Here is a 14,378-nt window from a genome sequence, read left to right on the forward strand (position 1 = left end):
GGAGAGTTGCAGCGCTGGTGAGCGGGTTACAGCGCTGCAACTCACTCTGTGTCCACACTTGCAAAGCACGGCCAGCGCTGCAACTCCCTGGTTGCAGCGCTGGCTGTACACCTGGTCTGCCTGGAGTGTAGCGATTCCAGCACTGGTGATGCAGCCCTGGTCATCAAGTGTGGACAACAAAAGAGCTTTTATTGGCCTCCAGGATATTAGGAGGTATCCCAACATACCTTTTCAGCCACTCTGCTCATCGTTTCACACTCCACTGCCCTGGCCTCAGGTGACCCGCCCTTTAAATGCCCCGGGAATTTTAAAAATCCCCTTCCTGTTTGCTCAGCCAGGTGTGGACTGCAATCAATCAATCAATCAGTGACCATACCTCCACGCTGAGCCCCAGCATGGAACCTTCCGAGCTGCAGGACCTCATCAGTGTTTGGGGTGAGGAAGCTGTGCAATCACAGCTGCGCTCCAGCTGTAGAAATTATGATACCTATGGGCAGATATCAAAGTTCTTGCTGCTAACGGGCCATGAACGGGACGCGTTGCAGTGCAAGGTAGAAGTAAAGGAGCTGCGCAATGCCTATTGCAAAGCCCCTGAGGGAAACCGCTGCTCAGAAGCTGCCCGCACAACCTGCCGTTTTTACAAGGAGCTGGATGCCATACTTGGGTGTGACCCCACTGCCAATCCGAGGAGCACGATGGAGAGTTCAGAGCAGGCAGAAGTGGGGGAGGGTGTAGAGGAAGACGAGAGTGAGGCTACTGGGGTGGAGGGAGACACCCTCCGGAGTTCCAGGAGGCATGCAGCCAGGAGATCTTCTCAAGCCAGGAGGAGGCTAGCCAGTCGCAGCAGCTGGAACTTGTTGGTGAAGAAGCAGCAGAGGAGCGTGTTCCCGGTAAGCAGATTTTATTTTCAGGATGGAAATGTTTTGCGAGAGGAGGGTGGGGGTTATGGCTCCCTGCATGCATGCCTAAATGTGGAATAGCCCATTGATTTGGTCTATCACGTCTCTGTAATCGGCCTCGGTAATCTCTTCAAAAGTTGCAGCCAGAGCGTGGGCAATGTGCTTGCGCAAGTTTATAGGGAGAGCCACCGTGGTCCTTGTCCCGGTCAGGCTAACTCGTCCGCGCCACTGTGCCGCGAGGGGTGGGGGGACCATTGCTGCACACAGGCAAGCTGCATAGGGACCAGGGCGGAATCCACATTGCTGTAGAAGACCCTCCCTCTCTTCCCAGGTAACACGCAGCAGTGATATATCTAGCAGTAGAAAATCCTGTTGAAAATGTAGTGATGAGTGTTCAGTGCAGGTCCCTAACTATCTGCCCTCTGCTTTCCCCAGTGCAGGTCCTCAACTATCTGCCCTCTGCTTTCCCCAATGCACAGAAACCCCAGCCCTCAGGCAGTTCCCCTTCCCAGATGAAGTCACGGCAGAAACACTCACCCCATTGCTCGCCATGCCTTCGCTGCTGTGGCCTCTCTGTGCTATGTTAGGTATGTGGAAATGATGCTACAAAAAGTCTACAAACTCCTTCACTGTGATAATAAACAATGTAGACTCTGTATTAAATGTTTCTATTTCTGTTATTTTAAGTGTCCTTGAATACTCCAGCCCTATCACCGCCTGCGCGAAAACTACAGAACTTGAGGAAAAATCCTAGAAAATCAAAAGAAGATTTGATCAAAGCAGTTATGAATCAGTATGCCAGAGATAGTAAGAGGCTGCAGGACTGGAGACAGAAAATGCATGAGTGGAGGCAAACACAGAGCAGGAGAAAGGAATTGGCTACCAAGAAAAGCACAAAGCAGCTGATAAGCCTCCTGGCTCGCCAAACGGTCTGTATGCAGTCTCTCGTAGCCATGCAGGCAGATCAGTACCGTGGTAACCCCCACCCCTCCCAAAGCTCTCTCCCTTGTTCCCCAGTGTTTGCACAAAACACCTTTCTCCAGCAGCCTGGTTCTTACCACCACCGGCTGCCCCCAACACCTGTACGTTCACCTACCAACCCTGAGAACTACAACCCTTACCCTATGCACTCAACCCCCATCACGATGCAGCATATTAATCCTGAAGTGCAGCAGGCACTGAACAGCAATCCAAGCAGGACATATTCAAACCTCTGAATGTACAGTCCACCACCCTACCCCCCTGCCCTTTTATGTACTGCATTTTGACTAAATGATTTCTTGGCTTATAAAACACTTTTTATTATTGCAGAAAGTGAGAAATACTGTACCCCAAGAGAAAAACAGGCACAGCAAAGGCACCAAACATTACTGTTGGCTTTCAGCCTCAAATTGCTCCCTTAAGGCATCTCTAATCCTTGAAGCCCTTTGCTGGGCCTCTCTAATAGCCCTGCTCTCTGCCTGTGCAAATTCAGCCTCTAGACGTCGAACCTCGGAGGTCCATTCCTCACTGAATCTTTCACCCTTCCCTTCACAAATATTATGGAGGGTACAGCACGCGGATATAACAGCGGAGATGCTGCTTTCCCCCAAATCTAGCTTCCCGTAGAGACACCTCCAGCGCGCTTTTAAAAGGCCAAAAGCACACTCCACAGTCATTCTGCACTGGCTCAGCCTGTAGTTGAACCGGTCCTTGCTCCTGTCAAGCTTCCCTGTATATGGTTTCATGAGCCATGGCATTAAGGGGTAAGCGGGGTCTCCAAGGATCACAATGGGCATTTCGACGTCCCCTACTGTGATCCTGCGGTCTGGGAAAAAAGTCCCGGCCATCAGCTTCCTGAACAGGGCACTGTTCCGAAAGATGCGTGCATCATGCACCTTTCCAGGCCATCTTGAGTAAATGTCAGTGAAATGCCCACGGTGATCCACAAGCACTTGGAGAACCACAGAGAAATACCCCTTGCGATTAATGTACTCGGATGCCAGGTGGGGTGGTGCCAGAATAGGAATATACGTCCCATCTATTGCCCCTCCACAGTTAGGGAAACCCATTTGTGAAAAGCCATCCACTATGTCCTGCACGTTCCCCAGAGTCACGGTTCTTCTTAGCAGGGTGCGATTAATGGCCGTGCAAACTTGCATCAACACTATTCCAACGGTGAACTTTACCACTCCAAACTGGTTCGCTACCGATCGGTAGCTGTCTGGAGTTGCCAGCTTCCAGATTGCAATAGCCACTCGCTTCTTCACTGGCAGGGCAGCTCTCAATCTCGTGTCCCTGCGCCGCAGGGAAGGGGTGAGCTCAGCACACAGTCCCATGAAAGTGGCTTTTCTCATCCGAAAGTTCTGCAGCCACTGCTCGTCATCCCAGGCTTGCAGGACGATGTGATCCCACCACTCAGTGCTCGTTTCCCGAGCCCAAAGGCGGCATTCCACGGTGCTGAGCACGTCCGTTACTGCCACAAGCAATTTAGTTTCTTGCGCGTTAGGCGAATCAATATCATCGTCTGACTCCTCACTGTCACTTTGGAGCTGAAGGAATAGCTCCACTGCCATGCATGATGTGCTGGCAACATTCACCAGCAAGGTCCTCAGCAGCTCGGGCTCCATTTGTAACAGAAATCGCGCTGCAGACTCACAATGGCGCCAAATTGCTTGGAATGTGTAGCAAAGCACCACGGGGCGTTGGAACAGGAAGTGGAAAGACCCGCACCCTTCCATCCCCTTCCCACAACCCACAGTGCCAAAATGGGACGAGGTGCTCTGTGGGATAACTGCCCACAATGCACCACTCCCAACAGCGCTGCAAATGCTGCAAATGTGGCCACACTGCAGCGCTGGTAGCTGTCAGTGTGGCCACACTGCAGCACTGGCCCTACACAGCTGTACGAACACAGCTGTAGCTCCCAGCGCTGCACAAATGTAAGCGTAGCCATACCCTCAGAGCCTGCCACCAACCTGGCTACAACAATACTGCAAATATGTTGAAGAGAGACAGACAGACATGGTGAAAGGGGGGAAATCCCGTTTACCTCCCAAAGGTAGCATTAGAGAGAAGGGGTGGAAGAAATGGATCACTTCATGTCTATTAAGATTAATAATGTCTCTTTAAGAGTGAAAGTCTCCCCTCATAAATATTATATTATTGGGATAGCTGAGCACCCAAGAGAATGGACCCTGACTGCGGATGCCCCCTTGCTTGTTTATTAGATGTGGCCAGGAGACAGGAAGTTCCTCGAGAGAATGGATGGAAAGCTATCAGGGTGACTATCTTTTCCCCTGATGCTTCCCCCTTGTACAGAGCAGGGGATTATTTTAACAATCACTTTGGGTATTTCTTCACTGTAGAGTTAACCAGGCTCCTGTATGTTGGAGCCTTGAGGTTCAGCTGGCAAGGATCATTAGCAGCTGAATCCCTTAATTTAGCAATGGCTTCCTGCCCAGGACTTTCACAGCCTCACTATGGGAACTCTCTTATGCCACCAGAAAGCTCTTTCAAATGAGGAAAGACTAATCCCCCATGTACCCCCCATCTCAGTTCTCACGACACACGTCAGACACAAGAATCCAATGACTCCATCTTTCAAGGGCTGCAGTTTCAACAGGATTTTCATCCTAACAATTCAGAAAAAAACCCACTTCCCTACAATCCATGTGATGCTAGGCCTGCAAAGCGTTTATTTTGTCATGCCACATGAGTTCCTTCTGTCCTGACTGGCTCCTCCTCCCAGCCCCAACCAATCCTGTGGGACCCAGAGCTACAGCCACCATTCCTTCACTCATTTTGCTGGGCAGAATCGTATGTGAAATAAGTAGGTGGGTCCCAGTCCAGAGGTTCCAAGTACAGGATGGGCAATGGGGACTCAACTTCCTTCTCACCATTAGGAGTGGTCCCTCCATGGTATGGAAGGAGGCAGCTAGCACATTTGAGTAAAAACTCAATTGCTTCACCTCCTCCAAACTATTAGAGATGCAACAGGCTCCACTTCAGGCTCTGTCCCAGTGTCTAACTGGAAGAAATGGAGGGGAAAGGAGAGAGGGATGGGCACTAAGCCATTTCTAACTAGTCTCTTTTTTCCCACTCATGCAATTTTCCACTTTTGCTCCTGCCAGCGATGGGATCGTGTGTGCAGAGCAGGCCCGAGGGTCTGAGCCACAGATTAAGGAAGGGTTAGAATTAACAGTGGTTAGTGGCTAGCAGCCACCAGGGGCCTGTCAACATTAGTGCTCCCATCCCAGTTGCCGCTGCTGGAGCTGCATCACTGGTAGCAATAGTGGGAAACTGTATGAAAGAAATATCTCATGCAGAAGAGGCCTAAGGGGATTCAGGAGCAACTCCTGAATGTGGAGAACGGATTCACCAAAGGCAGCAACAAGAGGAGCACAAACTACAGGAGGCTACAAACAGATAGATGGAGGGATGGCCACACAAGCTCCTTCCATCCCAAAATGCTACCCTCTGCAGTGACTAAATTCACCACTAGCATGAGGAGATCCAGCTTCATGGAAACGCACCTGCTGACACCACTCTAAAATTTGGCTTCAGGTCTGTGGGTGGTATGAAGCAGCTGGATCTCTATCCTTGCCCGGAGAACCAGGAAGGTAGGTGCCACATGCAGCCCCAAAGACACCAGAGCTTCTCCTCTCAACAGACCTTGCTCCCATTGAAGTAAATGTGAGTTTTGCCATGGGATCAGGAACAGGCGCCAAGCCATTAATGAGAGCAGAAGGGGACTTTCCCTCAGCCAGAGGCTGCAGAGTGAAGGGGGTAGGCAAACAGGGGGCCAGTGGTGCCACCAGAATGACAGCTTTGCTTGGCACAGAGTGTGCTGACCTATCCATTTTTCGCCTCCCAGCCGCCAGTGCATAAAAAGCTGCCTTCTTATTTCTTTCATGGCCTGGCTCCCTTTCAACTTCCCAGAGAAAGTATTTATCTCTTTTATAAATGATGACATCCGTCCAAATCCCAGGCACACCACTATATTGGATCCACCCCAGCCGTCTGTCCCTGATTTTACATTGCTATTGGCAACCTGGCAGCCTGTCCACGTGGGGTTGGCAAAATGGCTCCCACCAATCTCGCCAGAGGAGAGCCTCAAGGACTTTTATTCATTGACATTTTGAATTGTAGCTAATAAATACCCCTGGAGCATTCAGGCTGGGATATGAAACACAACAGAGACGTCCTTGAGACACCACAGCAGCTCACTGCTGGAGGAGAATGGACAGGAGAGGTCTGTTAAGCCCTCTTCTCCTCCCCATGAAAGGACAGCACATGGGGAGAGGCGATCATGCTGTGTTGGCTAATTCTATAACAGCTCAAAATGTGGCATGACTACAATCTCACTCCCAAACTACACGGCACCAAGCGCAGTTAATCTGGCATTTGCTGCAACAGCCAAACCTTTATAAATGCAAGCAAAACACATGCAGCCTGTGCCACATGTGAGTTGGGCTATGTATAGGTGCTGGGAGATACACACAAACCAGGGTGTTGTAAGGGACACTCTCAGGGTACAGTCTTAGCCCGGCCTCAACGCCAAAGCGCACAGCTTTGTTTACATTTCAGTCAGTCCCTTTGTTTTCCTTCCTGTGTAGTTCCCTCAAATGAGCACTCATCAGGTGCAGAGAAGAAGAAATTGGGAACAGGGGAGAAATCTTTACATGCCAGGCCTGCAGGAGCAATACCTCCAGAGCAGAGCCAGCTGGGGTGCTAACATGGGAGATAAAGCTCCCTTTCAGGAGCTCCCAACCCACACTGCTTCAGCTTTTTTTAGATGTGTGTCCTGGCATTCTATACGTTTGAATTGGCCCCTTGTTTTTGTGACAGCCTCCATACCCTACGCCAAGTTCATAACCCACAGATCAGGCTAGGGCGGGTAATGGGGTGCATAAAAGAAGAAAGGGGGATGACAATCCTCACTCCCCGTCCCCCCCTCCCAAAGGCACCATCTGTGTGCATGTTTCACCAATGGGTTCACTGGGTGGATTCGACAATCAAAAGCCATCCACAGAATCCTGATTTTATTTATAAACTGTCCATAATAGAACAATGTGTCAATGTTGGAACAATCACAGAGACCACCCCGTCCTCCCAACACCAGGAACACTGGGAATCCCAAGCCCCTTGCCCCAGCAGACTCCTAGATGTTCATGAGATACTGCTCATGCAAATCAACCTTCTTAGGTCTCTCTCTCACTCCCATGCTGCTCCATTAGCTGATGGATGACTGAAGGGGTGAAAGGTTAATGGGTGAACAATAGCTTGGGCAGGCTGGATGGGAATGCCAGCTGACAGCAAGCTATTAGTTAATGGACTCTGGGGCCCTCAGACCAATCTAATCAAGTGTCTGCTGGCTGGGGAAGGAATGATGACAGGACAAGAAAATAAAAACAGGAGGCCAAGGAGGAAAAGAAATAAATAAGCTAAAGGTTGAGAGAAGTTACAAAAGGAACAAGCAAAGCACTTAATAGGAGACATGCAAAACTTGATGTTCCTTCACCAAGAAAAACAAAATCCTTTTAATCCCCCCCACCCTCCATGCAATGCAAAACAATGTCAAAATATTTTAGTGCCTTTTCTTGCACAATCAGTCAATCTTCCTCCATTGCTCAACCTTAGGTAGAGCTGCAAATACAATCTAAGGAGAGAAGCAAGAGGACAGAGGGAAGATGGTGTTTGTATTTATGCTCCGGGTGATTAATAGTGGCTGGAACAAGTAGCTCATAGTCACAAGACTAGTAACTACATAGGGTTGCGTAAGACACGCAAGAATCCCTGCACATGTTCCTTGTTTCCAATGGAAAGCAAGAGTCAGGCATTGTTGTGGATGGCTCAGGGGACTGGCAAAGGGAGAGTCTCTCTCTCTAGGCAGAGATCATTAATAACTGGAAGTCGCTCCTGTCTGATGCCTGCTTGGCAGTTCCTACAGTAAAAGAGTTTGGGTTTCCCAAGTGACTATCAGAAAAATCAGCACCACTATTAGCATGAAGTGGCATCTGGGCAAGCAAGCTCAGCACTGAGGCCAAGGATTCAGTGGCTTCTGGAGAAAACACTTCCACCTCATCACTAGCAGTGGACATTCCAGGGGAAGGTTGAGTGCACTGCAAGGGAGCAGTGCGTGAAGAAAGCTTGCATGGCCCTGGCTCTGTAACTAAACAAAGAACTTCACTCTCCAGGGATCTCAAACCAGCACCTTTCTTGAGCATTACATTCACAGGCAGGTTAGGGATTTGTTCATGGATCTCAGAGCGTCTTCTGAATGTCACCATGCTCAAGGGGGTTTTATCTGCGGCAGGGGATGCAACCACTGCCACAGCAATTCTGCAGAGCAACCCCACTAGCTTGTAACCAACTTACTCTTTGGGGGGATTAAGGTCTTCGGGTCTTGTCTCAAAGAACTGAAGAACCTCCTCACACTGAGAGATGTAGGGTGGCAGCTGGATCAGAGCCTGTGAATGAAACAAAGAGACTGAGAACATGAAGAGAGAGACTAATCCCAGAGTGTGAAAGGAGTTTGGAGGCGTGGCTGTCAGTGTGTGTGAACAGCCAGGCAAACACAAGAAACAGGCACCATGATGCTCAGAACTGTGGCTAGCGCTATAGTGAATGTCACAGTGCACCAGAATGGAGTAAGTTACTTACAGCCTCCGGTTTCAGCTGCTGCATCTCTGGGTAAGATGGTAGGGTGCAAAGGGGAGTAAGCAGATGCTGACCTGCAATGCAGGCTACCTTTGCCATTTTAACTGTTCACCCCTCGCTATCCAGGGTATCCTCAGAGTCCCTGTAACAGTTGCCTCCCCATCAAAATAGCCACCCTTCTAGCTAGCTAAGGCCTGGCTGAGACTCCCCAAAGCTCATCACTGTCCTGTGTGCAGAAAGCCACAGCCCCACTGAAAAGTACAAGCAGTTCATGTCTTTCAGGGCAATAGGGCCTGGCTTTGATGCTTCTGGTTAGGTTCATGGCCCTGGGACCATAGGACCCATCAGCACTTGAGAGATCTGTAGAGTCCTCTGTCTCTCATAAACCCTCTGCTGAGCAACTGCTACTCAAGAAGAGGTTGTCTGAGTGGCAGAAAGGGAGCCCACAAACACCTCGAGCAGGGACTGGAGAGCTTTTGTTAGTGTTGTTATCAGACAACAACTGTGGAGGCTGGAGTAATGAGCGGCACCACATCTGTCCCCCTCCCTCCCAGGAAGCCTTCTGCAGCAACACAGGTTTTAGAAGTGGGGCTCGCCGGGTGAGAGCGAATGAGCGCGAGCAATAATGTAATGGCCTCTGCAGAAGGCGGAAGGGATGGTGTCTAGAATAGCACCATTTCCTGCGGGCCACACACATCATTTCCCTTACTGTCTCAGTCCAGTTGAGGCTGGAGGGGAGGCAGACTTGGCTAGGGCTCTGTAATACAGATTTAAGCACAGGGGACACATGTAGCTGCACAGAGCTCATTGTTGGTGGGGGGAAGGGGGTGACAAAGTGACATGTCACAGGAAGGAGGTTTGGAAGCAGGGCCCATCCTGATGTATGACTGACAGCCAATCCTCAGCTTCATATCCACAATCCTCCCTCAAAGGGCTCTGAGACAGAGATATGAACAAAATCATAAGAACGTCAGCTTGTCCCCGCATAACAGGCACAGCCCTGCGTGCAGCACCCCAGGCTGCTCCCAGAGGCAGACCTGAGTCTTTATTGCCCTGGGTTGCCAGCTGTCTAATCGTACAAAGGCCACATCCTCTGCCCAAAGCCACATCCCTGCCCTGTCCCTTTTCTAAGGCACCACCCCCACTCACTCCAGCCCCCCTCCCTCCATCACTCACTCTCCCCCACCCTCACTTACTTTCACCAGGCTGGGGCAGGGGGGTTGGGGTGCGCTCCAGGAGGGAGTCTGGGTGTGTAAGGGGCTGGGGTAGGGGTACAAGAGGGGGTTCAGGGTGCAGGCTCCGGCCAGGCAGTGCTTACCTCAGGCAGCTCCCGGAAGCAGCGGCATGTCTGGCAGTGGCTCCTAGGCTCACAGGCAGCCAGGCAGCTCTGCTTGCTGCCCCTGCCTGCAAGCACTGTTCCCGCAGCTCCCAGTGGGCACAGTTCCCCATTCCCGGCCAATAGGCACTGCGGAGTCTGTCCTTGGGGCAGGGGCAGGGGCAGCACACAGAGACCCCCTGCCGCGCCTCCTCCTAGGAGCCACTGCCGGACATGCCAGCTACTTCAAGGAGCGGCGTGGAGCCACGGCAGATAGGGATCCTGCCTTAGCCCCACTGCACCGCCAGACTTCTAGCAGCCTAAAATTTCCCGGATTGGCTTCAGTAGCCTCTGAGAGACGGAGTCCGATTCCAGGAGACTTCCAGCCAAACCGGGAAGGTTGGCAACCCTAGACCTGCCATTGCACTGATCACCACCACAGCCAGGACAGGCAGAGCCACCAAGCAGTGGGGGTGATACTGCCTGACAAGGAATCGGGACAGCATGCCAGCCATCATAAGAAATGGGATATAGAAACAACTGTCCACTCCGGAAATAGTGGGTGCAGGAGACTCTTCAGGTTCTTGCTGGCAACATTTCCACTGAGGTGCTGTTCACAGGACTCCATTCCCTGTACTCTATGCAGAATCACTCAGACCCTGGTAAAGTGACCACCCCCAGCCCAGAGAAGGTTCCACTCTTACAGCATTGGTAATGATGGCAGAAAAACACAGCTTGTCCTAAGAGGATGGAAACCAAGGGCCATTTGCCTTGTGGTTAGTGTATGGCCCTGCCATGTAGGAGACTGAGAAGATTCATTGCCCTCCAACAGGCTGGGAGCACTACTGAGGCGATATATTCAGCCACACAACTCATTCTTAAGGGTAATTTGAAGAACAGGCTCCAAAGAGAAACCCATGCAATTTTGTCTGGCTTGGAGCATGGTAGCTGGGGTAAGGAGACTGGCAGGGAAAAGTTATTCATAGAAGACAGATGGGAATAACTTATTCAGATGGATGAGCCATTTTACAGGATTCATGACTGCACTCTACAGGGCATTTTCTAGAGCTCTGTCCAGTTTCATTTTAAGAATCCCAAGCGACTGGGCTTGGGAGAGGATCTCCCAGTCACAACTCTTTTACCAGATATTCAGCCAACATTCTCTCTCTCAAACCTATTAATACTATTACCAACCCAGAGAAAAGGGTTATTTAGTGTAGGACCCAAGGGAAATGGGATGAGAATATGCTGTATTTAGCTCTTTTAAATCTGACTTTAGAAATCAGACAATCGCACCAGCTCCCTGATCATTTTTGCTGCTCTTCTTTGACCTCCCTCCAACCTGTCAAGCTCTTTCTGCTAGCAAGAGAGTATTGTGGGTGCAGCTGGACCAGGGCTTTATAAAGGACTATTCTCTCCCCACTTGGTGAGGAGATGCCTTTGCATGTTTTCAATCCAGGATTTCGCCAACCTTCTTTGCAGCCAAGAAAGGAGGATTTGCAGAGCTTTCTCAGGGAACGGCGCCTCCTCACCTCTCTCCCAGGAGAGACAAAACAAAGGACAAGATATTTATCTAGTATTTTGCGGGGGATCTGGTTACGCAGTGTTCCCGTAATGCTCAGTACTCACTAAACACCACCCTAACCACAGCAAACTCAGGGATTATTTTTTTTTGCTGAGAGTGTATATTATACTCCCACTCTGGTGGTGCATGTGAAGTCAACCCAAAATAACAGAAATGCCAGGGAGAGCAGGGGCTGTGGCTGAGACGCCCATGGAAATAGCACGGGCTGACTCTGCCATGCACACTGCTACGGTGGCTTAGCCCCGCACCCCACTAGCAGCTTCACAGTTAAGTAGCAGGAGCTGGAAGGCCCGGCATAGTGCACACTGTATTACTTGGTAATGTATTAACTGGAGGAGGAGAAAGCTGTTGTCTAAGTGGGTCATATAACATCAGCCATTATGTTCCAGTTATTAAGTCAAATGGATTCATTATATCTTATGCCATTAACAGCCTCGTTCCGAACAGACAGCTACAACCTCTTACCACTTACGGACTTTTTTCCTCCCTAAAATTAAATGAACGAGCAAGCATGTATCTATGTAGCTGGCATATTTTAATGTCCCTGAAAACAGGGAACTGATCACACCAGCAAAAGCCAGCCAGTTGCCGTGTCCCCAGTCCCCAGCTTTGACAATATGCTCAAGGCTACCTGTGCTTCACCCTTGCTGTCCCCCTGCCTGTTACCCTGCAGTAACTCAGCTAATGCACCTCAACAGTTTTGAGCTGCAGCACGTTAGCCCAGTACTGGGCTTCCAGACACATTTGCTGATGCGTCTTCGTCTTGACCTTCAGCACCCCTTGCAATTCCAGTCCCAGGGTCCCTCCTTCAGAGCTTTGGTCAATGCACTTGAGTCTTGATCTGCATCACCCCCTGCAATTCTATTCTATTCAGGTTCTTATACTGTGCTCAACCCCATAGTACCTGAGCGCTGAGCAGGAGGGCATTAGGCAAAGCTACTGACACCTGTCATGTGTTTGTTCTCTCATCTTCTCTCTGGGGGAGAGGTGTATGCAGTGGAGTGTTTTGTTCTGGAATTTTTATTTCACACACACACACACGTTAGAGAAGGCATGTTCAAAGAACTGCATCTTGCACTTAGAGCGGAAGGTCCTTAGTTCCTCTGAGGGTTCATTCCAAGGTCTTCAGCTGATGCCTGAAAAAGCTTCACCTCATGCACAGATGAGTTTTAACATTATTGTATAAAGTTCCATGGTGCTCGCCTCCCCCACAGCTCTGCCAACACATCTCAGTCCACAGCCCAGAACCCTTTGCTATCCCCGAAGCTCGAGACAGTGCCAGTTCCGTGACGAGACCCATCTTCTACGGATAAGGGCTGGACTCTGCTCCATGGTGATCACATTTGAAACCAACAGGATAAGCTAGCTAGTAAATTTAACCTGCAGCCAGCAGAGCCTCTACTGGGCCATTTGCTTCTGGTCTGTAGTCTGAGGAGGGATTTTAAAAAAATTAATCAAATTAAGGAGAACCAGAAGTGGAGAGTACATGGTGAACAATGAGGTCACTACCATGCTGCAATCTCTAGGCCTCCAAAACCACAGCACTCACCCCTCAGTCTGACATGGGACCCAGGGGGTGTTTTTACACCTGCATGGAGTGGATGCGCTATGCCAGACTCAAAGCCACCAGCTGGTAGAAGTGCACAATGAAGGTTTTATAGTGCAACACCATGTGCTGCCCCCTCCCAGAAATGGAACCAGTATCGCCAACAGAAAAGGACCAGTTCAAATCATGCCTATATCACAGGCTAGAAGTCTTCGATTTGAGCTAGAAAACTCCCTTTACCTTGCAGTATTCATCAATAGGTATCAGACGCTTGACAGCAACATCTCGGATGTGGCTTCTGCGGAAGAGGATCTTCCCTGCAGTGAGAAAGAGGAATAAGAGCAGTGCAAGTCATCAACGCAGTTCCATCAGACATCACCATTTCCCTCAAATCAACTGATCAGGAGCTATCCTCAATGTAAGCAAAGACTGGCCTTGCCAGGAGCCCCCTTGCCCACACAGAAGAACCTTCCCCCAACCCACCAAGCACACTTTTGGAGAGAAGCACATTCGAAATTACTAAGGGCATATCTACACTGTGGAAACTACATGGGCATAGCTAGGTTACCACAGCTATGCCAGCATAAGCCCAGAGTATAGACGCAGACCTACTTGAGCAACGGTAGCGAGGGCGACAGAATCATTCTTCCATTGACATAGACACATCTACACCGTGGGTTAGGTCAGCACAGCTATGGCGCTTAGGGGAGCGTTTTTCCATACTCCTGCCCAACGTAAGAAAAATCCGACCGAATTCCCCAACCAGATGTGTCCTCATGTGCATGTCCAGGAGGTGGTAGAATGGCTTGTATCACTTCAGAGCACACTTGGAGCGCCACCTCTCCCAGGCATCTAACCATTGCTAAATCAAAGGGTACAAACAGCCACTCTGGTTTTGGAGATCAACATGCTGGGGTCTGTCTCCCAAGTCTCATCTTTACAGTTCACTTGCCAAACAAGATCAGCATACATGTGGTCATGGTTTTTTGTCTGTTTATGCACTCCCAGAGGGCGGTCCTCTCCCCACAGACTGCAATGGATGTGGTAGCCTCAAAACATGACCCTGTGCAGGGGTCTTCCAGATGTTCTCCTTCTCCCCCTAATCTCTGTTTTGCCCTTTTTGTAACTTCTAGCAAAGAAGACAACGACAAAAGACCAAGGGTCAATTCCCAATGCACACAATTACTAAAAACGCTGGGGCAAGTCAGCTATATTTTGATCCAAGGCACCAGAATCAACAATTTGCCATTATGCAATTTTCAAATACATACCCAATGTTTATAAACCACAGACACCCGTGCCAACCTCCTACTGCCTGTTTGGGAACAGATTGCCATGGCTGGAGGTCAAGGGGGAGTTTTTGCTAATCGTGCTTCACCCCCACCAACATTC

At 50.0% G+C, this 14,378-nt stretch overlaps 1 protein-coding gene across 5 annotated transcripts in view; it reads right to left on the reverse strand.

Annotated features, from left to right (window-relative positions):
- SH3PXD2B (SH3 and PX domains 2B) overlaps window positions 1–14,378 on the reverse strand; it is a 127,994-nt gene that overhangs the window by 34,953 nt on the left and 78,663 nt on the right. For all 5 annotated transcript variants that reach the window (XM_050962576.1, XM_050962579.1, XM_050962577.1 and 2 more), the window contains 2 exons: window positions 13,227–13,303; window positions 8,259–8,350 (listed from right to left, as the gene is read on the reverse strand). In XM_050962576.1, coding sequence (XP_050818533.1) covers window positions 8,259–8,350; window positions 13,227–13,303 — 169 coding nt within the window. The remainder of the gene's footprint in view (window positions 1–8,258; window positions 8,351–13,226; window positions 13,304–14,378) is intronic.

Source organism: Gopherus flavomarginatus, chromosome 7 (assembly GCF_025201925.1).
Source record: "Gopherus flavomarginatus isolate rGopFla2 chromosome 7, rGopFla2.mat.asm, whole genome shotgun sequence".
NCBI classification, from domain to species: Eukaryota; Metazoa; Chordata; order Testudines; family Testudinidae; genus Gopherus; species Gopherus flavomarginatus.